This window comes from Astyanax mexicanus, chromosome 21, assembly GCF_023375975.1.
Source record: "Astyanax mexicanus isolate ESR-SI-001 chromosome 21, AstMex3_surface, whole genome shotgun sequence".
NCBI lineage: Eukaryota > Metazoa > Chordata > Actinopteri > Characiformes > Acestrorhamphidae > Astyanax > Astyanax mexicanus.
Window position 1 is genome coordinate 12,617,315 of NC_064428.1, and position 27,182 is coordinate 12,644,496.

The 27,182-nt window shown below is 37.7% G+C and overlaps 1 protein-coding gene across 1 annotated transcript in view; it reads left to right on the plus strand.

The window, feature by feature from the left end:
* Window positions 1-5,777: 5,777 nt before the first annotated feature.
* Window positions 5,778-27,182, plus strand: part of LOC103046095 (fibronectin) — a 64,213-nt gene continuing 42,808 nt past the window's right edge. The window contains exons 1-12 of the mRNA XM_049470116.1: window positions 5,778-6,000; window positions 6,693-6,818; window positions 7,831-7,968; window positions 8,719-8,850; window positions 9,461-9,598; window positions 14,563-14,718; window positions 15,496-15,702; window positions 16,651-16,836; window positions 18,261-18,437; window positions 19,964-20,116; window positions 21,251-21,379; window positions 21,747-21,887. Of these exons, the coding sequence (XP_049326073.1) occupies window positions 5,838-6,000; window positions 6,693-6,818; window positions 7,831-7,968; window positions 8,719-8,850; window positions 9,461-9,598; window positions 14,563-14,718; window positions 15,496-15,702; window positions 16,651-16,836; window positions 18,261-18,437; window positions 19,964-20,116; window positions 21,251-21,379; window positions 21,747-21,887 (1,846 nt within the window). The 5' untranslated portion in view covers window positions 5,778-5,837. The remainder of the gene's footprint in view (window positions 6,001-6,692; window positions 6,819-7,830; window positions 7,969-8,718; window positions 8,851-9,460; window positions 9,599-14,562; window positions 14,719-15,495; window positions 15,703-16,650; window positions 16,837-18,260; window positions 18,438-19,963; window positions 20,117-21,250; window positions 21,380-21,746; window positions 21,888-27,182) is intronic.

Below are 27,182 nucleotides of genomic sequence, written 5' to 3' on the forward strand. Positions count from 1 at the left end.
GTTTGAGGACTGTGAGGATCTGATCCAGTTCTGTTACTGGAACTGATGGAGAGACTGGAACTGAAGGCTGGACTTATGAGTCACTGAAGCTGCTGAGATCCAGCGACAGCGTTATCAGACTCGCCCTACTGTCAACAGTCTGCTGCATGTCTCGTCACGCTCTTACCTTCTGTCCAAAACATTACAACCACCAGACTCACAGCTGGAGTTCCTTCATTTATACACAGTGTTGGGCACGTTACTTTGAAAAAGTAGTTAGTTATAGTTACTATTTACTTCTCCAAAAAAGTAACTGCAATACTCCACTATAAAAGTAACTAGTTACCAGTAAAAGTAACTATTGCGTTACTTTTGTGTTACTCGCCCCCACCCCCCCCCCTCCCCCGTTACTTGCGTCTTTGTCTGTATGCGCTAAGTTAAAGAAAAAGTTTATTGAGCGGCTAAAGTAACGTGCAGTAACGGGGTGTGGGAAATGGTAACGGCGTTATAGTTACAGTCAGAGTAATTAGTTAGATTACTCCTTACTGAAAAAAAAGTAACGGCGTTAGTAACACTGTTTATTTCAACGGCATTATTCCCATCACTGTTTATACAGTGAACAGACTAAATCTTTAACAGAGGCTACTTTATTAGAAACACCTACCATTTTATTGTACTCCATCTACCTTACGTTTCACACTATAAGATGCATTGGTAACACAATAATAACTTTTTTATTAATATACCATTGAGTAATTAATAGCTGTTATTTTATTACATTTTAAGAAACTAAAAAGTTGTTAATATATTTGTAAACACTAACAAACACATTGACAACATGAACTGCAATTGATAAACATTTGTCAGATTTAATTTTTTTATAAACTAGTGATTTATTAATGTTCAAATTTTGATGAGCTAAAGATTTGTGAACATTTCTACGTAAGAATATCCTGATATTCATATGCTGATAAATTAGTGTCACGTATGAGCAATTGGTAATATAAAAAAAATTCTGAAAAACTAATGCTTTGCTCACATCTACTGATCATTAGTTAAAATATATTAATATAAGTTATTATAAGTGTTAAAGATGCATTTAAAATCCTTTACTTTTCCAAAAAATCATCAGAGCTCCTTCTGTATGAATTCTACCAGTCTGGTATTAAGGAGCAGTAAAGCCACTTTGCTGAAGTACAGAGTTATACAGGAGTTTCAGTTTAGTTTTTCAGCACTGAGACTCGAGTAGTATTAGCATTAGCTGCTAACTGCGCTAAGTGCTAGCTCTTTCGCCGTTCAGAGATGAGTATCAGACTGTAGTCTGTGTGTTTACCATGTTAAAACATCGGTAATAAACATTGGTAATATCACCCTGGCTTACCCAAACACACAGTGTAGTCACTGAGACTCGAGCCTGGAGCAGTATTAGCATTAGCTGCTAACTGCGCTAAGCGCTAGTTCAGAGGTGAGTGTTATCGACCTGTAGCCTGCTGCTATCTCCAGCTAGCACTGCTGGACCAGCATTAGCATTACCTATTAACTGTGCTAAGCGCTAGCTCTTTCGCTGTTCAGGGGTGAGTATATTGAAGACTATGTTTACCATGTTAAAACAAGCTAAGTAGGACAAACTGATGTCACTCTGGCTAAGGGTTCCTCAGTATAGCGCTGTCGGTGGCATTAGCCGCTAACTGTGGCTAGCTTTAGTGGAAATCTGATAATCTAAGCTTACTGCAGATAAATAGAAGTGCTTTACTCACCCGAATAAACAGTTTTAATGAAAGAAATCTGTGTTGATTAACATCCAGTGCTAGTTTGACTTAAAATATGTTTTTTTTAAACAACTAAGGTTTTATTTACTTAACTTAGCTTAACTTCAGCTTTAGCGTAACCCAGTGGCGAGACCTGCTGAATTAGAAGGGAAACATTTTGACACCCTTGTTCCTTACTAGTGTAGAATAATGCGCCTTATAGTGCGAAAAATCCTTCCTCTCCTTATGGCCAATTCATCAGGAACACCTACTGAACTTGTACTCCCACTCACTAGTGGCCACTTTATTAGAAACACCCACTAGCTGACAGCTACAGCAGAGTGTAAGGTACGGGTGCAGGGTTCAGGTTCAGGGCTGGATAGTGTTTTCTATGGATCAGACGTGATCACATACTGCAGGTAAACAGGAAGCTGGTTCTGCTCGGTGGGGAAATCAGGGCCTCAGTGAATCACAGGTAAACACACACAGTGAGTAAGAGCCGCAGACAGGTGAACTCATCCAGGTGGAAAAGGAATAATGTTCTAAGATGAATGAGTCTCTTTGGGATCACAGGAATCGTTTAAATTATTTACCAAATGGGAAAAATAAGCCACTCAAAACTCAGTTTACATAACAACAATCAACCAATCTGTTTTTTTATAGGAGTAAGTAAAAATAATCTCAAATGAAAACAGATGAGGTAGATGCAGTAGCTATTTTTTTTTTTTTTCAAAATTATACAGGTACTTAAATTGAGTTATCAAAATAAACTCAACTAAACTTTTTTAAAGTATCCGTCAAATAACGTAAAGCAGCGTTGTGTTGCAAAACCACATTATGAATATTTTTTGCGAAGATTACTTTATTATCACTTATATAAACCCAGTTTATGCAAAGTGACCACACCAATACATTTCATTGTAGCCTACTTTATATATTTGCATGAATGATTGATGAAATTACTGCAGAAACGATAGGGATATTTATCGTCATATCGCACAGCCCTACTCTCAGGGTAAAAAACAACTCTTAAAATTGTTAACAAACTTTTTTTTTTAATTCGTTTGTATTTTTTTTTGTTTGTATATTTTCTGAACATTATAAAATGTTATACAAAAGCAGTGTGTAAGACTGGTGGAGAAGAATATGATGCCAAGATGCATGAAAAAAAAACAGTGGTTAAAAACAAAAAACAGGGTTATTATTCCACCTAATACTGATTTTTTTCTGAACTCTTAAAACTTGATAAAATGAATATGAACTTGTCTTCTTTTAATTATTTGAGATCTTTTTTGTTATGTCAGCCATTTCTTTCATTTTCTGCCGATAAAAATCTAAAAAGCTCTAAATGACAATATGTTTATTTGGAATTTGGGAGACATTTTGTCTGTAGTTTATAGAATAAAAAAAAACTTAAAACTAAACCTATAAATAGCAAAATCAGAGAAACTGTTTTGCACGAATTAGCTTACTGCTAGCTACATTAGCCTCATAACTCCAGTGTAAATCTTACAGTAAGGCGTAGGTTTAGAGCTCTGAGCTGACGGTGCTGCTGATGATGGACTGCATCTGGGTTAAGAGTACAGTGGTATAAAGTGGACGTTTTTGCTGAGCTGTCTCTCTCTAATAGTCTCTGTATATTCTGTGGAGATCTGGCGCCGTTTTCGCCTCATAACAGGCTGGTGATGTATGTTCTGAGGACTGAGCTGAGAGGGGCTGGAACCAAACAAACCGTCGCTTTGAGGGCTTCGCTCTGGACCCGGGCTGATGTAACAGCGCTGAATTTGTTTATGGGTTAATATAAAGTCGGCGTGATGGGCCCGGTCTCCTCCCTCGAGCCGGTTTCTCCCGGGAACGCTGAACTTTTGTCCTCGGGCCTGACGAGAAGCAGCGGTGCTTTGACAGCCGGGCTACAGCTAATCCTCTCTGAGGGGTCAGCGTTCTGCGAGAAGGTCGAGTAGGTCTGGAGAGAGAGGGCGTGTATAAGCAGCGCTAATGCAGTCGGTTGTGCAATCTGGAAATGTTAGATATTTTAAAAAGAGAACCTGTTGGTTCCAGGTCTTCAGTTCCAGAAACACCAAGGTTTTTAAACATCATGATTAATAGATTTGTAGGTTACTCTTTTTAGGATGTTTTCACACCTGTAGTTTGTTTCTCTGGTTCAGAGCTGGTCGAACCACATGACTACCTAAAAAATCAGGCTCGTAAAAAATCATGATACTAATAAAAATAATAATAACGTCATATGCAAAACCATAAAAACATCATATGTAATATAAAAATGTGTAAAGCATATTATTAGACATAAAAAAATACAAAATTTATATATTTTCTGGAGAAAAAAGACGTGTAAAAGTTGGAGTGCATTATGGTAGTTTGCGTGCACAGCGGGGCTGGGGGAGAAAGCTGCGCTCACTTCTCCTGCAGAAACTGAACATAAAGTTTTAGACTCAATAAACATCCTTTAACCAGCTATAATCAACACATGTCCACCAGAAACATTCTGAAAATGCAGACCTTTCTTTTACTAAAAGTAAAATATAACTGTTTCATGTTAAATCAATTATATTTTAAACATTACGTTACATACAGGCCACAATTTAAAGTCTTATTTATTAAGTAAATCTAAGTTCTATCTGGATTTGGAGTAATGGGATCTCAACTTGGTTTTATATTCTGCAGAGTTTGGAGTCCTATTTTTTAGGAAAATCTAAATGTTTGTATACCACGCCAGTAAATTCGTAAAGATCTCATTCTCATGTATTTAAGATATATGTTTCAAGTGATGCTACTGTAGAATTTAGGAAAAGTGTCTATTTGATTGTGCATACACCCGATTTTTTTTTTCTACACTATTAATATGGTATTAGCATTGAATGAGTTTACCATAGCATGTTGGAGTATTCAGAGGTAAACATAAGAAAAAAAGGCCCATTTGGTTTTGCATTTGGTGGGCCCTACAAAGCATTTGTGCTTAGGGAACCCAAATGGCTAGCGCCGGCCCAGTGTGCTGGTCATGTTGGGCGACCAGCATGGTCAACCTTAGTCATACTGGTTGTCTAGCTTGGTCACCACAAAATTTAAAAACAAAAAGGATACCCTGTACTGGTTAAAATCTAATCTGGTCACCCTCCTTGACCAGATTAACCACCTTAAACATCTGTGAATGTGTAGACATTAGGACTAGTTCACTTGTAGTGAAACGTCTTCTGGTCTCGATCCGACCCAGCTATCAAATATACTCCTTTTTAACTGAGCTAAATTGCTGATATCTTGCAGTTTAATCTGATATACTGTATATATTAGCCAGATAATATACTGCTATGAACAAACGCTGTCTCTGCTGCTCCATGCTGTTTACACACTAAAAGCGCGGTCAGTGCAGTGTTCACTGCTTACAGCCATGCGACTCTGCACTGCACATCCCATTAAAAACACTGTGTTTAAAAGCACAGCTGCAAATTTTTTAGCGTTCAGTGTTAAAACAGCTTCACAATGCACAGATATATGCACTGGAACATATGATGAGAAAAACAGTTTTAATACTTTTATCAAATTACCTTAGACATCTTTTGTAACGTTTTAAAGATGAATAATTGTAAAAAAAAAAATCACCTCACTGCTTTGTTTCTCTATAGTTTATTAAAAATTGACTGTACAGGAGAGACTGATGAGTTTAAAAAAATGATGGATCTCTGCATTACTAATAAAGTACTTTACAAGCTGCTCAGAGATATTTCCATCATTTGAATAAATAAGAAACACATAAAAGCACATATTTGACATATACTAATATTTTACGTTTCTACAATAGGAAAAAATCATTTTTTTTTATTAAGACTTGTAGAAAAAGAAAAAGTACTTCCCTAAAACTATATTACAGTATGAGTATATTACCAGTTGTCCTGGTCATGCTGTAATTTTACAGGGTTTTTAAGTTTATGGTTTGGAGGGGGTCCATGTACAGTAGTGGTGGGCGTGTCTTGCTGTATTAGCCCCTCCCCCGGGCTGTGTGAGGGTATATAAGCAGTGTAGCGCTGTAGTTGGGTCCATAGCAGCAGCTCCGCGGCGGGGTGTGTGAGTGTGTGTTATTTATTACTGGAGCTCCGGATGATCAGCGGGATGCTGCGGGGGTCTGTAGCCGGGCTGCTGCTGCTCTGCGCGGGCAGCGCGGTGCTCGGGGGGCCGCAGGCGGGCAGAGGCGAGGAGCAGCAGCAGCAGGTCGCCCTGGACACGGCGTTCCTGGAGGCGACCCAGTACTCCGGCCTGCAGGGTACGACCAGTTCATTAATATACTTTAATATTCCCATTAATCTGCTTTAATATAGATTATTATCTGCAGTATTAGAATGCAAATGTGAGAAATTTAATTTTAGACATATTTCTTAGTTTCTCTGTTATTTTAATATGCAATATTTAAAGTTTTGAAGTTTTGCTTGGCTACTTTTCTGAGTATTTTATGGGGATAAACAGTGTTGGAGCAGTTAATTTCCAATAATCTACTTTAATATATATTATTAGCTACATAATTAGGATGGAAATGTGAAAAAAATAAGTTTAGACATATTTCTTCTATTTTTTTCTTTTTAATGTAATAAATATTGCATTTTAAAAGTATTTCTTAGAAACTTTTTTCGAGTATTTTATGGGGATAAACAGTGAAGGACTAGTTTATTTCCCATTAATCTCCTTAAAATTAGTTTATTACCATCATGATTAAGATGGAAATGTGTAAAATTTAAGTTTAGACATATTTCTTCTGATTTTTTTCTTTTTATTGTACTAAATATTACGTTTTTAAATATTTCTTGGCTACTTTTCTGATTATTTTATGGTGATAATCAGTGTTGGAGCAGTTTATCTTCATTAATCTACTTTAATATATATTATTAGCTGCATAATCAGCTTGTGCAGATGTTCCTGTATTAGCTGATGTTTAATCGGTTACTGTGTTGGTGGTTATAGAGGGCTGTACTGAGAACAGTCGGTTCTACCGGGCGAATGAACAGTGGGAAAGACCGTATATGGGCAGTACTTTACTCTGTACCTGTCGAGGATCAGCCGGAGTCACCTGCGAATCCAAACCAGCAGGTAAGCAACTGATATATAACATTAAATAACACATACTGCATTTCATACCATAGTAAAGATACTAAAATGGATTTTCAGGTGATAGCATTAAAGAACTACTATTTAAACCCAAACAAATGTATGTATTAGACATCAGTATGGGTGTGAAGAACCTTTAGGGGTCATTTGATGTAACGATTCTTTAATATAGATTATTAGCAGCATGATTTTTTCAGATTTTTCCCTTTAAATGTGTTAAATATTAAGTTTTTAAGTATTTCTTGGCTACCTATTATTTTATTATTACGTATTTATTGGGATAAAGTTTAGAACCAGTTTATCTCACATATCTTACCTTTAATATATATAAATATATTTTTATGTAATAAATACTGTAGTTACCTCTTTATTCCCTCCATCACTATTGTATATAGTGTCTCTTGTCTCACGTCACACTTGCTTTAACTTTGGGAAGGAGAGGGTCTCTGAGTGGTCTAGCGGTCTAAAGTGCTGCCACTATGATCTAGAGCTCGCTGGTTTGAATCCCGGTCATGCAGCTTGCCATCAGCTTTCCCCTTATCACTCCTAGGGTGATGTGGATCAGCACAAGGCTGCGCCTGTGAGCTAATGGTTCAGAAAAATATATATATAAACAGTATATTTGTCTGTTTATATTCGTACTAGGGGTGGGAGTTTTTACGTTGGCCCTAAAATAATATTACGATATTTCATGGTATTTTTTCACGATAACGATACTCTTGGGGATATGACAAAACACTGAATTAGAAAAATTATTTCAAGAATACACTACTAACATAATTTCAGTCCACTGTATGTCCTGCACAGATGCAGTATTGACAATAAAACTACTTGACTTGACTTAATATTAAAAAAATCTTTTTTTAAAAGATTATAATATACGGTAATAATAATAATAAGTTTGTGCTTTCACCATTTTTGAAGATCGTTTTTTTTCCCTGACAGCAACAATATAACTTGAATTTGTAAACCTGTGTTGTTTTTGTTGTGTTAGTGGAGGAGACCTGCTACGATAAAGTGAACATGAGGTCGTATCGCGTTGGCGAGACGTACGAGAGACCTAAAGACGGTATGATCTGGGACTGTACCTGTATCGGCTCTGGCAAGGGCAAAATCAGCTGCACCATCGCCAGTGAGTTCAGTACTACACTGCACCGCACTGCACTGTTACATCACATTCTGATACGACTATAAATCAGCTTTAAATCTCTACATACTCACAGCCTACACTTTTTTGAGTAAATTTAAAATTTGAGTTGAAAGTAACTTCAACTCGGTTTCAAAACTTAAATGTTACATAGAGTAAATAAGTGAACTGAACTTCAGTCAATCCTTTCTTTTAGTAAACTTTACTTCATTTATTTTTACTGAATCAACCCTGAATCACTTACAGACATTTCTCCCAAATTCCAAATAAAAATATTGTCATTTAGAGCATTTATTTGCAGAAAATGAGAAATGACTGAAATAACAAAAAAATTCTTTCAGCTTTCAGACCTCAAATAATGCAAAGAAAAGTTCAAGTTCATATTCATAAAGTTTTAAGAGTTCAAAAATCAATATTTGGTGGAATAACCCTGGTTGGTTTTATGCTGCTTTACTCCTGGTGCAAAAATGCAAGCAGTTCAGTTTGGTTTGATGGCTTGTGATCATCCATCTTCCTCTTGATTATATTCCAGAGGTTTTCAATTTGGTCAAATCAAAGAAACTCATTTTTTTTTTAATCGTCTCACTGAATCCCACTGAAGTTATAAACAGTGTTTCCTTCAGCCTGGACTCAATACTCTAAATGTTGTTCTGATTGTACAGTGAACCCAGTGAATTGCATTTTTAGGTTAAATTTGTTGTTATTAATGAATAACTCTTTATTATCTGATGCCAGATCGCTGCCACGAGGGCGGGCGCTCCTACAGGATTGGTGAGAAGTGGACCCGCCCCCACGACACCGGCGACTACATGCTGGAGTGCGTCTGTTTGGGCAACGGCAAAGGGGAGTGGACCTGCAAACCCGTGGGTAGGTGCTACGCTGAATTAGGGGGCAGTGAGGGCAGCGTGGAGGTGGTGGTGGTGTTGGCGGTGTGGGCTGGAGAACAGATCAGCAGCAGCAGGAATTCTGGGAAGTCAGAGTCCAATGGTTAAACTCATCACTCTTCAAATATTAAATAACAGGACACGGATCAATACCTAAAATCTGTGTCAGACATGAGCTTTCCTCACTACTTACAGGATTCTCAATTTGGTTTTTCACTAATTTTAATGGTCTGCATTGCAGATTAAAGGAGAACTCTGGTATGAAATTGACTTTGGGTGTATTTATTAAAATGTGATAAAGTTCTTACTTTTGTTGACTAGCCTGTAGGAATGTAGAAAAGGAAAATTGCACCCAGATAGGGACTTGAACCCAGGACCCCAGTCCCACTGTGCCACCATGCCCAGCTTTCCTTTTTCAGCTACCTTGACCTGCAAAGACCAAAATAAACCATCTCAAACCAGTTACCAGCAAAAACGGGTATAGAGATTAATTGTTTAGCAAGGTTTTTAAAGAAAAGCATTGAAATTCACCCAAAATGTTTCTGTCAGAATGGAGAAAGCTCAGTTCTTAAATAAAACGATGCTTCTTTCAGCGGAGCGATGCTACGATTCCTCGGTGGGCTCCTCGTATGTGGTGGGTCAGACGTGGGAGAAGCCGTATCAGGGCTGGATGATTGTGGACTGCACGTGTTTGGGAGAAGGAAACGGACGCATCACCTGCACCTCCAGAAGTGAGTAATAAACCCCAGATTTAATGCTCTTTACCTTTAAACCAAATCAAATGTTCAGACTAATCCTATATGAACTCAAGCAGCCGTGACCTACACACTGTCTGAAGGTCTATTGGATTGTAAAGTGATCGATAATTGACGTGTTTATGTGGTTTCTGACCCTGTTTGACACACTGTTATCTATAAGCACGGACTAATGCTGCGTTTATTTACCTTAGAACTCCATCAGAATATCAGAATAGGCCCTAAAATAATATCACAATATTTCATGGTATTTTCGTGATAACGATACTGAATTTGCTGAATCAAAAAAAAAAAATTCAAGAATACATTAATGCAACAAAATAAAAATTAAATTTTACTATTGCATTTGATATGATATTGAACACCTCTAATAACTCAGATATTAAAAAATACAAGAATACAATTTTATCAGATTTGTAAAAGAAGTCAATAATCCAGGATGGCATGATACTAATAATAATAATGCACTCCAAATTTCTCCAAATATCCAGAATTAAAATAAAATAAATGATACTGGACAGATACAGATATAATCTGTATCTAGTAGATACAGCTCTAGAAAAAAGATAAAGAGAGCACTTCAGTTTCTGAATCAGTTTCTCTGATTTTGCTACTTATAGGTTTATGTTTGAGTAAAATGAACATTGTTGTTTTATTCTATAAACTACAGACAACCTTTCTCCCAAATTCCAAATAAGAATATTGTCATTTAGAGCATTTATTTGCAGAAAATAAGAAATGGCTGAAATAACAAAAAAAAGATGCAGAGCTTTCAGATCTCAAATAATGCAAAGAAAACAACAAGTTTCAGAAATCAATATTTAATGGAATAACCCTGTTTTTTTAATCACAGTTTTCATGCATCCTGGCATCATGTTCTCCTCCACCAGTCTTACACACTGCTTTTTACACTCCTGATTCAGAAATTCAAGCAGTTCAGTTTGGTTTGATGGCTTGTGATCATCCATCTTCCTCTTGATTATATTCCAGAGGTTCTTAATTTGGTAAAATCAAAGAAACTCATCATTTTAAGTGTAAAATTATTGGAATAATACCATCAACTCTGGCCTGACATCTTTTCCAGATCTGATGTACTTCTAAGGTAAATGGAACGCAGCATTAATCTTTGCTTGTATAATAAATTTGTAATTAATAAATGAATAAGTATAATATTATTTTTCTCAGTTGTTAAACTGGGTTCGCTTTATGTACGTTTAGGACTTGAAAAGGTGTGAAATTATGTTTTAGGTCATATTTATGCAGAAATATAGACCATTCTAAATGGTTTACAAACTTAAATTATAAACAATAACTACTAGTGTATATATAGCATAAACGGAAACATACTATAGATTTTTTACAATAAATGAAATGAAGTGAAACGTATGTAATGTAATGTATAATGTAAATCTAAGCTTAATTTAATTAAACAGAAGCACCTAAAACCACCCATATAAACAATTTTCAGAGGATAATACCATGTAGATTAACATCTAGCGCTCATTTAACTTGTCTGACATAGCTTTACAGGTGAATTAGAAGGAAACGTTGGCGACACTCCTGTTCCTAATAATACTTGTACTAGTTTTGAATAAAATGAGATAGAGATAGATAGATAGATACTTTATTGATCCCCGGGGGGAAATTCTTGGCATCCAGCAGCAGGTTACACAATACACAAAGTTAAAAAAGACAAAATATAAAATATAAAGATACATATAAATACAATCAAATAAGAAATAGAATATACAGTGTAAATGTACAGTCTTCGTGTGTGTGTGTGTAATGGAGATGGAGAATGGAGGTAGTGCAGTTGAACACAATAGACAGTGAACACCAGTTGATGTGCATAATGTGAGGATAACTGATGTCAGCCAAACAGAAAGTGCAAATACACAGTTATATAATAATTTAAATTAAATTAAGCAGTGCAAAAGATACGTTAACAGTGCAAAAGATACGTAAACAGTAGGTGAATTAACTAGTGAATGAACTACTAGTGCAAAATATGGTAGAACTATAAAAAGTGTTCTAGGCATCAGCAAGTCTGAGAGTGTGTCCATAGCTGGGGGTGTGTCCATGGTGTGGCCAGAGTGGCCGGAATGAAAAAGTTTCACAGAGTCTTTAGTTTGCTGTGCTGAGAGGAGTTGAACAGTCTTATGGCCTGAGGAACAAAAGACTTTCGGAGTCTGTCTGTGGAGCAGGACTGGGACAGCAGTCTGCCGCTGAATGAGCTCCTCTGCCTGGTGATGGTGCTGTGCCTTATAATCCAGTGCATCTAATCAAATGTATGAAAATCATAGTATCACAATAGGTCCAGAAACAGCTACAGAAATCGAGTAACATCAAATAATGAATTTGTTTAAAAGCCTCTATTATAAGGATTCACTGTAAGAGCCTGAGGTTTGGGTTTTGGAGAGCTGGGAGGAAGCCATTGACAGGTTTTACAGCTTTAGGCCAGTTTTTACTGCTTTTACAGTTATAGACCAGTGGAACATCTGAGCTCATGTGTGAGATTGGAGGTACTGGACTGTAAACTGGATGTTTGGATGTGATTGGTGGATTTTTACTGCTGACTGCTGTTTTTTTTAACTCTGGGTCAACTAGGGTCATTTCCACCAAATGGGTACCCTTTGCTTGTTTTAACTCTTCCAAATTAAACTTTATTTTTCATCTTTTTTTTTAAACTCTGAGGCTAATGACACACATACATTTAACTATTCACATATATTTAACTAACTAACTAGCATGTACTGGTCAAATTCAAACAGCTTTACTTAATTTAAATAAAGATTTCTAATCCAAAGATGTTTTAAAACTCATGTAAAATTTAAAAAGCATGTTTAAAAGCAAGTCCACTAATTTCTTTTGATTTTCTCTTAAAAAAGTCTTTATTTTAAAGAAATGATAGACTGCATGTTCAAATAATTGATATTTATGACCAAAGAAAATCCTGTTACTGGAACTCACTCCTGTTACTAGATTTTTTTTATGTTATGAGTAACAGGACTAAAAGTGAAAGGAATGAGTTTTTAGCTTAGAATTAGCAAAAGCATAAAAACATAGCTATATGGCGGCTATGCTAATAGCATGAGGACACTGATCAGACACATTCCAGTGATCTTCCCAAAATTTGTATTTTTAAAACATAAACAAACAAAAAAAAGAATTAATTTAGGTAACAGGACTGAGTGTTGAGATCGATCTTCTCCTCAGTCATTACAGTTACAATAAGATCAACTATACAGAAAAAAAAACTAATGAGGTCACTTCCTGTTGTAGATGTGACTTCCTGTTGTAGAGTGTTCCAGATGTTTCAGATGATCAGGGTAATGTGTTTTATGGTAACAAGACTGAGTGAAAACCGAGGTAAACAACTTAAATGTGTATTTTTTTACTTAAATATTATGTTTTTATTATGAAAAATATATTTTTAAAGCATAGATGGGATTTTAATAATTTTTTTTCATTTTAAAGTTTATAGTTAGAGAGTGGGGTAACAGGTAACAAATGCTTTTTTTAGTGTTTTAAGTAGTTTTTATTAATATTTTTAATTACATATCTTAATTTTGCAAATAGGTCAGTGTACAAGACACTGTGCTTAGTAATAAAATGTATTTTAAAGTTATTTTGTGTGCACATTTATACATAATTTCCTGGGAACAGAAATGGCACCCATTGGGTGGAATATGTCACTAGAGTTTCAGTTTAATGCTTTAGAAATTTAGTTTTTTAATGATTGTATTAGATTTGTTTGATTTTATTTCACTTTTCAGCTTCAGATTCTGCAGCCAGATTCTTTATATTAGCGCGTCACTACTCAGGTGATCAGACCCTGCTTACAGCAGTACTGCCGAGGCTCCAGCGGCAGGAATAAAGACAGCAGGCTGCCTAACATTAGCATTGTTAAGTGACATCAGGGAGGAAGTGAGTTTGAACAAACACCATTAGAGACGCTGTAAACTTCCTACACCTCTCCAGCCAGCTCTGTCTGGAACGTGTCGGAGCCAATAACACGAAAACGCTCGATAAAAAAAGAGCTGGATACTGGAGGGAAAAGCAAACCGGTCGCCAAAAAACTGTGAAGAAACAATAGAGAAGAACATGGTGTTTTGGAAAGCTACTTCCTTTGTGGAGTGATTTACTTTTACTAACGATCTGAAGGAAAAGAAAAGGAGTTAGATTAGATTGAATGGAGTTTAGAGTTATGGAGACCCAGCCCAAGTCTAAGAAGTTATAGAATAGAATGGATCTGGATCTCCAGATTCGGTTTCTGAATCAATTTGTCTGATTTTGCTATTTATAGGTTTATGTTTAAGTAAAATGAACATTGTTGTTTTATTCTATAAACTACAGACAACATTTCTCCAAAATTCCAAATAAAAATATTGTCATTTAGAGCATTTATCTGCAGAAAATGAGAAATGGCTGAAATAACAAAAAAGATTCATAGCTTTCAGACCTCAAATAATGCAAAGAAAACAGTTTTTTTTCATGAATCTTGGCATCATGTTCTCCTCCTCCACCAGTCTTACACACTCCTTTTGGATAACTTTATGCTGCTTTGCTCCTGGTGCAAAAATTCAAGCAGTTCAGTTTGGTTGCTCTTGATTATATTCCAGAGGTTTTCAAATTGGTGGAAACAATTTTTTTTAGTCCTATATATATATACACATAGGTTTTCAGCCTTTCCTCTTATAAATCTGTTCTGAGAGGACAGGTTACACTCGAAAACAAGGGGTAGTGTACAAAACAGAAATGGGACTGGGCCTAAAAATCCAATTACAAGTATTTCCATGCATTTTTCAACAAGACAAAGCTTAAGCTCATACTGCACATTATATTATAAAGGCATGGCTGTAAAAGAATGATGTGTGGATGGTTTTGGAACTGCTGTGTTGCTGCTGATCTATAATTCTCTTTATTCTTTGCTTCTTCAGATCGCTGTAATGATCAGGACACCAGGAAGTCGTACCGTATCGGCGAGACCTGGAGTAAAGTGGACACTAATGGGCACAGACTGCAGTGCCTGTGTACGGGTAACGGCCGGGGGGAGTGGAAGTGTGAGAGACACTCGTCTACACACACTGCGCTGGGTGAGTCTTCACTTCTACAGCCGTACACTGGAATTAATCGATAGGCGCTAATTAGAGCTGAAAATGTATCCAAAGACAATGACACTTTATTTAGCTTAAAATAATGTAACTAGGGGGTGGCGAGTGTTCCAGCTGTCTAAAGCCACTATGATGCCACTATGATCGGGAGATCGCTGGTTCGAATCCCGGTCGTGCAGCTTGCCATCAGCTGCCGGAGCCCTGAGAGAGCACACACAGTTGGTCTTGCTCTCTCTGGGTGGGTACAGTAGATGGCGCTCTCTCTTTCCCCTCATCACTCCTAGGATGATGTCGATCAGCACAAGGCTGCATCTGTGAGCTGATGTATCAGAACCGAGTCGCTGCGCTTTCCTCCGAGCGCACTGTGATGCTACTCGGATGTTTATATATATTCGAAAAGGGGCGGGGTCTGACTTCACATGTGTCGGAGGTGGCGTGTGCTAGTCTTCACCCTCCTTGTGTTGGGCCATCACTAGTGATGGGGAATAAAACAAGTATGGAACAATTGGCCTCACAAATAAGGGAGAAAAAATTGGAGAAAATTACAAATTAAAAAAAAAATAATACTACATTTTATTTTATCTAAACAAAACAAAACCAAACAAAAATAAAACAGAAAAAGTCAAAAGCTTCACACTTTCAGTGGAAGTAAATGTAAAAAGCAGTAATTTTGGAGCGTTTTTGTTGATTCACTTTGTATTAAATGATGCTAAATGTAAAAAATGTTGGTGTGTAACAGTCTTTTCCTGTTGGTAACAGGTCCTGGAACAGGTACGGAGCTGGTGGCTCGGGTCAGACCCGTCACTCATCAGGTGGACGTGGTGAATCAGCTGGTGGAGGAGGAGGGATCGTGCCGGGTGGCCTCCGAGGTGATCTACTCTAACGGCATGAGCTGGGTCCAGACTCAGGGCAGCCAGCAGAGGATCTGCACCTGCGTTAACGGAGGAATCAGCTGCGAGGATTGGGGTACGTTGTTCCCACCAATCAGGAAAGAGCTTTTGGACCTTAAGTGTAATGGGATGGAGTGTAGCTACAGACTAGTAGCTCTCAAGCCCAGAGGGTTGTTGAACCCAATTGCAGAACAGTTGATATTAAAGCGGATGTCGTCAGGGTTGTGGTCCAATAGACTACCGCTGCCCTGGCTAGTGAATTGGGACACGGCTGGGGAAAAAAAACGCCCTTATAAGGAGATAGGGAGCCTGAGAAAACGAGAAAAACAATAACGGGAGAAAACAAAGGCACGCCGAGCCGACAGAGAGAGAGAAACAGGGGAGGAATATAAACAAAAGCTCGCCAGAGAAGCATTTTATTATTTTTTTTTCATTATCGTTATTATTAGACTTTAAACAGAAAAAGATCATACGCGTTCACTGTGGCATTTTTTCGATAAGCTTCTGCTACGTCACAAAATTTATTTCAATCCAGTGTTGCATTAAATATTAATTTTCACCAAGATTTTGCAGCAGCATTGATGATGGTAGAGTCTAACAGCTGCACAAAGCAGCTCTCCTCCATCCAGCACATCCCAAAGATTCTCAATGAGGTTAAGGTCTGGACTCTGTGGTAAACTCTCTCAATCCATGTGTAAAAATGATGATCTCATGCTCCCTGAACCTTCATGCACTTTTTCACAATTCCTGCACCATGAATCCTGATATTGTTATCTTGGATGGAATATGAAGAAAAAATAAATCCATTGATGTATATGATGGAATAACCTGGTTTCTATTCAGTATATTCAGGTAGTCAGCTGACCTCATTCTTTCAGCACATACTGTTGCTGAACCTAAACCTGCAGACCAACTGCAGCATCAACCTCACATCATTTAGGACAGGTAGTGTGTGTCTGACGGTTATGAGTACTGATACCCGTGGTCTTTCTCTATGTGTGTGTGTTTGTGTGTGTTTGTGCAGATGGTCAGTCTTCTCAGGTATATGGTGGGAACTCTAATGGTCAGCCGTGTGTGTTCCCCTTCGTGTTTGAGGGAAAGACTCATTATTCCTGCATCTCTGAAGGACGAACCGACGGGCAGCTCTGGTGCAGCACCACCTCCGACTACGACTCAGACGGACAGTACTCCTTCTGTACCCAGAGGAACTGTGAGTACAGATCTGATTCACCCTAAACAGAAATATCGGATTTAAAACCATTCTGATTCATAAATGTTCAGGAAACACTTTTGAGTAAAGCTCACAATTACCGTATTTTTCGCACTATAAGGTGCACTTAAAATTCTCAATTAATTTTCCTAAAAATTATCAGTGCTCCTTATGTAAGAATTTTACCAGTCAGGTATTAAGGAGCAGTAAAGCCACTCTGCTGAAGTACAGAGTTATACAGAAGTTTCAGTTTAGTTCTCCAGCACTGGGACTGGAGAAGTATGAGCATTAGCTGCTAACCGCTTATGCTATACTCACTCAGATAAGTATTATTTACATTTACATTTACGGTATTTAGCAGACGCCCTTATCCAGAGCGACTTTCAACAGTGCTTCGTTGTTTACATCAAAATATCCAAAGCTATTTTTTTTTATTGGATATTATTAGCCTTTAGTCTTCTCCTAACTCTGGCTTGCACTGCTGGAGCATTATTAGCATTAGCCGCTAACAAGCCACTAGCTAAGCGCTAGATCTTTTACCGTTTAGAGGGGAGTATATCAGACTGTAGTCTGCACCTTTACCATGTTAAAACAAGCTACTTGGGAAAAAATGCTAGCTAGTATTGCCCTGGCTTACAAAAAACACTCAGGGTTCCTTAATGTAGCACTGTCGGGCGGCATTAGGCGCTAACCACTAGCAGTTAGCGGCTAATGCTAATAAATTCAGGAATCTAAGCTTACTCTAAACAAACGGAAGTGCTTTATTCACCCAAATAAACAGGAGAGTTTTCAGGAGAGAAATCTATGTAGATTAACATCTAGTGCTCATTTAACTTATAAGAACATCTTTTTCATTAAAGTTTTGTTTAGTTAGCTTAGCTTTACTTAACTTAGTTGCCTACCCCCTGTTACCACCACCCAGCGGTGGGACCTGTTGAATTAGAAGTTCCTTATAGTGTCTCTTAAACTGCACCTTATGTTCAGTCCATAAAATATGGTAAATAAAACATTGATACTTATTCTTCATTTTTTTGTCATATCACCAAGATTGTGGCATTAAAACTCCTAAACATTGCGTAAATAAGTATTAATATTGCATTATTTAAAAACCCAACTCACGCAAGTTTAAAACACAAAAAAGCAGTGTTAATTCTAATGTATGAATTACACCATTTCAAATTAAATTTAAATTTAAAATCCATTGAAATATGCAGATTACAGATTAATTTACCTTTGCCAGTTTTTGAGCTCTCTATATATAAAGCCCCCTGTTTCAGGCCAGGCTTCAGCTCTGGCTGATCATAACGTTTCTCCTCGGTTAAAATGAGACAGTGGGTTTAGTCTGGTCTGGAGGTGGAGGAAGATGGATGAGGTGTGGATTTGCTCCTCAGAGCTGCAGTTTATATTTATTAAATCTCTCTCAGTGATGGTGACGACCCGCGGAGGGAACTCCAATGGCGCCATGTGCAAATTCCCCTTCATCTACAACGGACGCAACTACACCGACTGCACCGCCGACGGACGCCGCGACGGCATGAAGTGGTGCGGCACCACCACCAACTACGACGACGAGCAGCGCTTCGGCTTCTGCCCCATGGCTGGTGGGTAAAAACACACAGTAAAATCCACAGTGTTAAAATCCACAGTATATATATACAAGGGTTGAACAATGAAACTGAAACACCTGTGATTTTAGTGTGGGAGATTTCATGGCTAAATTGGAGCAGCCTGGTGTTCAATCTTCATTAATTACACATTGCACCAGTAAGAGCAGAGTGTGAAGGTTCAATTAGCAGAGTAAGAGCACAGTTCTGCTCTAAATATTGCAATGCACACAACATTATGGGTGACATACCAGAGTTCAAAAGAGGACAAATTGTTGGTGCACGTCTTGCCGAAGCATCTGTGACCAAGACAGCAAGTCTTTGTGATGCATCAAAAGCCACGGTATCCAGGGTAATGTCAGCATACCACCAAGAAGAACCAACCACATCCAACAGGATTAACTGTGGATGCTGTAAGAGGAAGCTGTCTGAAAGGGATGTTTGGGTGCTAACCCGGATTGTATCCAAAAAACATAAAACCACGGCTGATCAAATCACCGCAGAGTTCAGTGTGCACCTCAACTCTCCTGTTTCCACCGGAACTGTCCGTCACCACAATAAATTATTGTGCTCTAAAACCAGGTGTTTCAGTTTCACTGACCAAACTATTATATCTCTACATATTTGTGGACACTCCTTTTAATAAATGCATTTAGCGACTTTTAAGTTACACACATTGCTGATATTGTAGACAGGAATGTGTTGGAACACACAGGTGCTCCTTTGCAAATTTCAAACAAAAATGTTAGCATGTGCCAGAGATTTCTGTAAGTCTACAGCTGACGCTCTAGGATTCTTCCTCACCTCATTGATCATTCTGTATGTGCTGTGCTCTTACAGTCATCCTTACAGGACTTTACCACGCCTAGGGAGAGTAGCAGCAACAGTGCTGAACTTTCTCCATTTGTACAGCGTCTGTCTTATCGTGTGGACACATGAACATCAAGGCTTTTAGAGATACTTTTATAATCCTTTCCAGCTTGATGCAAGTCAACAATTCTTGAACGAAGGTCTTGAACGAAGAGCTTGACCTTTTGTGCTCTTTTGAGGCATGATTCACATCAAGCAGAAATGCTTCTTAAGAACAGCAAACTCAAAACTGGTGTGTGTTTTTTTATAGGGCAGGGCAGCTTTTTTTAACCAACACATCTCAAAACAATCTCATCACATTCTGCCTCCTCCATTTAGCTCTTAGAAAAGTCATTAGCCTCGGGGTTCACATACTTTTCCCTCCTCACTGTGAATGTTAATATGTTGTGTTCAATAAAAACATGCAAACATATATATGTTTTGTGTGTTTTTAATTTAAACAGACTGTGTTTGTCTATTGTTGTGACTCAGATGAAGATCAGGAGACATTTATTGACCAATTTATGCAGAAATCCAAGTAAAACCAAAGAATATTTTTTCTTGCAACTGTATATACAGTAATCAGTAAATTTATTAAATATTTATTCCACTGTGTAAATCTCTCTTTATATCTTTATATATGTGTCTCTCTCTTTCTCTCTCTTTCTCTGTAGCTCATGAAGAAATCTGCACAGCTAATGATGTGATGTATCGTCTGGGTGACCAATGGGACAAGCGCCACGACACCATGGGCCACTTGATGCGCTGCACGTGTTTGGGAAATGGGCGTGGCGAGTGGAGTTGCATTGCCTACTCTCAACTACGAGGTATACCAGTATAATATGCAAAAACCCCGGTTGCCAAGTATGTGAATTGGCTTAAGGCGCTTGGGCCAAAACCTCATTGCTTATTCTGCATGATGATAAAGAGGGCGGAACTTGCAGCAATGGTATGCTGTAGATTACAGAGAAACCAATTGGTTCTGACGTTTCTGTGAAGGTATCTCCTCCGACAGCCTCACCACACCCAATATGTCCATTTCATCGGAGCTTCAGAACAGAGTTTACCTCCACAGAGTGGAGAGTAGGCGTATGGAGTCTTTTGTAAATGCTAATTTAGCACCTTCAACCACAGACACATCTCCTTTTCTTGAAAAGATATGGATGCAATATAGATATCTTGCTATGTGGTGTCCCCAAATCTGCTGTAAATATCTGTGACAAAGGTTAAATAGCCTTTTGGAATGTTGGGTTAGCATTTTTGTGCTATTTTGTATTTCCACTTGGGTCTCGACTGCCCCTTTAATAACTATAAGTACTCCAAACACCCCAAAAAAAAAAACCTGCATAGAAGAACCACCCTGGCGCCACCCATCACCAGAGCCCCACAGAATAGCCACAGTAGAACACAGTAGGAATAGCCAGCAGACTTCTTCTGAGGGAGGGATCTGTACCTACTGTCAGTGGAAAGTCAGCAATGAGGGAGATGTTAGAACTTAGGTATGTTTCTGTATAGCCCATAGATATATTCTAAATTGCAAAAAGTTAGAATGTTAAAATGAACGTGAAAATGAAATTCTAGCACAAATGCAGAAGAAACAATCATTTGGAAGTGGTCATTTTGAGGTTGAAGGTGGTGGTTCCATCCCGTAAATACGATTTTTCTGACACGACTTGAACGCAGCATGAGTGTTGTACGTGCCAACACCCCGGTTGCCAAGTATAGTACAACTAACTGCTCGGTTCTGCATGGAGGATATCGAATTTTTAATGCTATATGTGCAATAGAATTGAAGATAAAATATCTTTATGGCTCAAAACTGCTTGAGAATTTTATTCTGGGTGGAAAAAAGAAGTTCAATCTTGTAAATTTCTAAGAATTCCAAGGAATTGAGTGCGATTTCTTCATTTTTGGACCTGTAATAACCCTATAATCTATTTTTTTTTTTTTTTTACCTCCAGATCAGTGCATCGTAGACGGCCACACGTACGAGGTGAACCAGAACTTCGATAAGCGCCACACTGAGGGCTACATGATGAACTGCACCTGCTTCGGTCAGGGCCGAGGACGCTGGAAATGCGACGCCATCGGTGAGCCAGCAGCAGATTCGCTTTCTTTTAATATCCGCAGTCCTCATCTCTGGAGACTTGCTCACTGATCTGCAGAAGTTTAATCGTAATTTCGGCTGTTCTGCAGTAACTTTCTCCAGTTTCCTGTGATTCAGCCGAGTGACCTGAGTGAACAATAGCTTTAGTATTTTATTATATCAGAGCTGTAGAGGTCAGGAGAGCGAGACAGGCGGCAGGTCTATGGTAAATGTCGCACTTTCCAAACCTCTTAAAGCCCTTCAGAAGGAAAAGCCGCTGCCGCTCTGAAGAGCAGATGTTTCCTCTGCAGCTGCTGGAGAGCCAGAGGACGCTTTGCACTTCTCTTATGTAAATATTTCTCTCGCCTCAGATCAGTGCCAGGAACCCGAGTCCAAGGCGTTCTACCAGATTGGAGAAGCGTGGGATAAGGTGATCCAAGGAATCCGGTACCGATGCTACTGCCACGGGAACGGCATCGGAGAACAGGCCTGCGAACCCCTGCTGTCCTCCGGTACGCTGTTTTTGCTATTTATAGGTTTATGTTTGAGTAAAATGAACATTGTTGTTTTATTCTATAAACTACAGACAACATTTCTCCCAAATTCCAAATAAAAATATTGTCATTTAGAGCATTTATTTGCAGAAATTGAGAAAAAAGATGCAGAGCTTTCAGACCTCAAATAATGCAAAAAAAAAAAACAAGTTTATATTCATAAAGTTTTAAGAGTTCAGAAATCAATATTTGGTGGAATAACCCTGGTTTTTAATCACAGTTTTTTTATGCATCTTGGCATCATGTTCTCCTCCTCCACCAGTCTTACACACTGCTTTTGGATAACTTTATGTTTTACACTTCTGGTGCAAAAATTCAAGCAGTTCAGCTTGGCTTGATGGCTTGCGATTATATATTTTCGTTTTGATTATAGGCATAGTTTTTAATTTGGTAAAATCAAAGAAAATCATAATTTTTAATTTCTCTTTTATTTTTTTCCAGAGCTGTATTTTTTAAAAGTATATTAAACATGGAAACGTATATACTTTTAACATTAAAATTAGTATGTACTTAAATACATACGAAATGTAATATTTTGGAACAACTTAAATTGTAATTAAACTATTTAAATACAAAATAAGTGCATTAAATTGTGCTTTGGAGTGCAAAATTGAGTAGATTTAAGTATGTGTTTTAAAACCATTATTTTTAATGCAATTAGAGTATATCATAAATATACTACTTTATATATTGATGCACACATTTTGTACACCTTAATGCTACTAGAAAATATGTTCGTCTTGGCATTAAATACTGCATAAAGTGCACTTTAGCGTAGTTTTTTTTTTTTTACATCAACACAACGTTTAATTTAAAGCATATTGCTTAAAAAGACATTTTATGGAGATACAGAAAAAGTATATTTAAAGTTTTTTTAAGTAATTCAATTGAAAATGTACTTTTAGTATTCTTTACCTAATTTTAACATACTTTTAAAGCTCTTAAGTGCACTTCCTTATTTCACAAGGGCATCTAAAATCAAGATGCTACAAAGGGTTCTTTGAATCAGTACGATAGAAACAAAAAAAAAATTGTTTGCACAAAGAAGAATTACAGTATTAAAATCAGCCTTCTTTCTCCAGTTAACAAATAAATACAATTTATTTCAGTGTGCAATAATTGTATCCTTTAAGATACAGTATTTGTATATTTAAACAGGGCTATAGTTTCTGCTCTTGGAGCTTTTTGCACCTTGTATCCAGGGTTTTAAAGAGTTTTATCACTTCTTCTGAATAAATGATTCTGTACCCAGGACTGATTCTGGGTTTGTCCACAAAATAACACTTAAAACCATTGAATTGCTTGGTATTCTCAGTGTCTAAACATCTTTAAAGTGTAGTAAGAAGTAATGGCGACCTTAGAAAGTGGTAAAAACTTTACTGCACAACTTTTTTTGGAATGTATTCAAGGTTTGAAATGCAGGAGTGGATATAGATTGATAAAGTAAAAGAAGTTGAGCAGATAAATCATGAAATATTGTGGGTTAATTTCGTCTGAAAGTCTGAAAAAGTACCAGAAGCACTTGAAAGCACTTGGAATTTGGACCTTAGCTAATGCTGGTGCTGCACTATTGATACTATTGATCTGATTAGTCCCACAGTTCTGCTCCTCTCTAATCATTAATCAGTGTTTGTGTTCTTCAGATCCACAGTGCTAACACTAACACAGCATCTGCTTTCATTGGTCTGTTATTTAGCAGTTTGGCTGCTTGTTTTGGTGGTGTTGGGGGGTTGGTGTTGGGGGGTTGGTGTTGGGTGTTGGTGTTGGGAGGCAAATGGACGTGGGTGTGAACCTCTACACTCTTCCTCTGGGATTTGTGATGGAGGTGTGATCGCTGTTGTTGTAGCAAAAGGCTTAAACCCGTCCACTCTCCCTGATCCCACGTGATCGTTAAAAAATACTCCACACAATACCGTGTTCATTTCTGATGAATAGTTTAAATTGTAGATTAATATTGAAGTCATTAGAGCTATAAACAAACACATATGGAGTTACCTATAAATCAAGTGTTAGAAAACAAAGTGTTAAACAAACCAGAAAATGTTTTCAATCTCAGTTTCTTTAAAGTAGCAATAATAACTAATCCCAAACTCACTCAAAACCCTCAAAAAACTCATTCCAACTCACTCAAAATCTATTTGAATCTCATTTGCAAACTCACCCCAACTCACACCAAATCCATCCCAACTCAACCCAAAGCTCACTCAAAACCCACCCCAAACTTGTTCCAAACTCATCCCTGATCCATCCCAAACTCACTCAAAACCCATCCTAAACTTGTTCCAAACTCATCCCAAACTCATCCCTGATCTATCCCAAACTCATCGCTAATCCCAAACTCACTCAAAACCTATCCCAAACTCATCCCTGATCTATCCCAAACTCATCGCTAATCCCAAACTCACTCAAACCCCATCCCAAACTCATCCCTGATCCATCCCAAACTCATCCCTGATCCATCCCAAACTCATCGCTAATCCCAAACTCACTCAAACCCCATCCCAAACTCATCCTTGATCCATCCCAAACTCATCCCTGATCCATCCCAAACTCATCGCTAATCCCAAACTCACTCAAACTCATCCCTGTTCCATCCCAAACTCATCCCTGATCCATCCCAAACTCATCCCTGATCTATCCCAAACTCATCGCTAATCCCAAACTCACTCAAACCCCATCCCAAACTCATCCTTGATCCATCCCAAACTCATCCCTGATCCATCCCAAATCAAATCAAATCAAATCAAATCAAAATTTATTTGTATAGCGCTTTTTACAACAGGTGTTGGCACAAAGCAGCTTTACAGAAACATGATTACAGGACAAAGAATCAGGCAAAACATTACACATAGAAAATACAGAATACAGAATCCCCAGTGAGCGCGGAGGCAAGGAAACTCATCGCTAATCCCAAACTCATTCAAACTCATCCCTGCTCCATCCCAAACTCATCCCAAACTCATCCCTGATCCATCCCAAACTCATCCCAAACTCATCTCTGACCCATCCCAAACTCACTTAATCCCCATCCCAAACTTATCCCAAACTCATCCCAAACTCACTACAAACTCAATCAAAACCCATTCCAAACTAATTCCAAACTCATCCCAAGCTAATCCTAAACTCATTAAAAACCTTCCTAAACTCGTTCTAAACTCATCCCAAACTCACTACAAACCAACTCAGTTGAGTTTAGGATGGGTGATTTTGGAAGACGTTATGTTTATTACATAACTCCACATGAAAGCCTCAGTAGTTCACGTGAGTGAAATACAAACAAAGATAGCGGGTCAGAGTTTTTGGTGAACAAACAAATGCTAATGCTAAGTTAGCTCAACTAGCAATACTACTCCTGAAAAGGAATGCAGCATATTAAACAGACAGTTTGTGAAGAGGTAGTTATTGAGTACTGAGTTAATGTATTGCTTGTGAGTAGAGTGTAAAAATGAACTTAAACCTGCCGTATGGCGGCTCTCTGTTACAGCTCTCTCACACATTTCCTGCCTCCCTAATTATTTCCCCTGAAAAAAAAATTGAATAAGAATCTGTCCATAAACTTCATAATATTCTGTAGTGATTATAAGAGAGCCACACCTGCAGAGGGGTAGGGGCTACAGGTGATGATGTAAGTGATTCTCAACAGACATCACATGACCTCAGTCAGTCCGGAGCCTCTCTTACTGACTGTAATGCTGATCAGTGGAAACTGCTGGCTTTAACATTTGCCCTCTTTCATATTGAGACAGCGGTTAATGTGTTAGGGAGCGTCAACAAACGGACCGTTCTGTTCCAGAACATGAATTATCCGTCTGCTAACCATTATCGGAGAACAGGGACACTCTGAACATGTGATATTACTCTGAATTACATCTGCAGGAACATAAAATACACACATAGCGCCCATGTGTTGCAGTCTGGACTGTGGAGGTTTGATGGACGAGTGATTTTTGAGGACTTTTGAGATTAACCCTAGTTCAGACTGACAGCACAAATCTGATTTTTGGCATATTTTCATTTGATCCAGATAGATTTTTGATTGTCTGGACAATCAGAAACCACACCAAATCAGATTTTAGCTGATGAACTTCAATTCTTAGCATCTCCACATTTTATCCAGATTAGATTTGTATAATTTAAATAGCCACAAAAAAAACAAATTTGTTATATCTATATTATATCCAGATTGATGTTAGATTATCTAGACTGCCAGCAACCACATTAAATCTGCTTGATCAGACTGAATTTTTATTTGATAGTCTGGGCAGCAAGAGACTGTGTAAAATCTGTTTTTCGTATATCATGTTTAGATTGCATCCAGAAACGTAAAAATGCTATTGTCAGCAGTTTTAGATTGAATCCAGGTTGATTGCTGATGGTGTGGACAGCCAGAAATGACAGAAAATCCTATTTTAATATTTATATTGATTTTTAGATTAGTATTTAACTTGTATACAGATTGGTATTTAATCTGATAGGGATTTCTGATTGTTGAGCAGCTAGAAATCACATAAAATTAGATTTTCGGCATTTCTATATTGTATACTGATTTATTTCTAATTGTTGAGCAGCTAGAAATCACATGAAATCAGATTTACTGGCTTTTTCAGATTGTATCCTGATTTGAGTTTCTAGTTGTTGGAAAGCTGGAAACTACTTGAAATCTGATTTTTGGCATTTCTAGATTGTATCCGTATTGAATTTTTATTGTTTGACAAGTAGCATTTTTAGATTTTATCCTTATTGATTTCTGCTTGTTGGGCATTTAGAAATCACATTATCTGATTTTTGGCATTTTTAGATTGTATCCTGATTGATTTTTGATCGTTGGACACCTGAAAATCATGTAAAATCAGATTTTCTGAATTTCTATATTGTATACTGTTTGATTTCTAATTGTTGGACAGTTAGAAATCACATGGAACCATTTTTAGCGTTTTTAGATTGTATCCTGATGTAATTTCTGATTGTTGAAAAGCTAGAAATGACCCATAGATTTTTGGCATTTCTAGATTGTATCCTGATTGATTTTCTGAATGTTGGGCAGCTAGAAACCATAGGAAATAAAATTTTTGCTAATTGGATCTAAACCACATTCTGAGGTTTTAGGATTGTGATGTCCAGACAGGCAAATCTGATGTGATCTCTTATAAATAAAAGTATAAAAATGCAAATAATCAACCCAAACCCAGATCTGATTTTAGAAACAAATCCAGTTTATCTTCAGTCACATCCAGAACATCAACTTAAGCATCC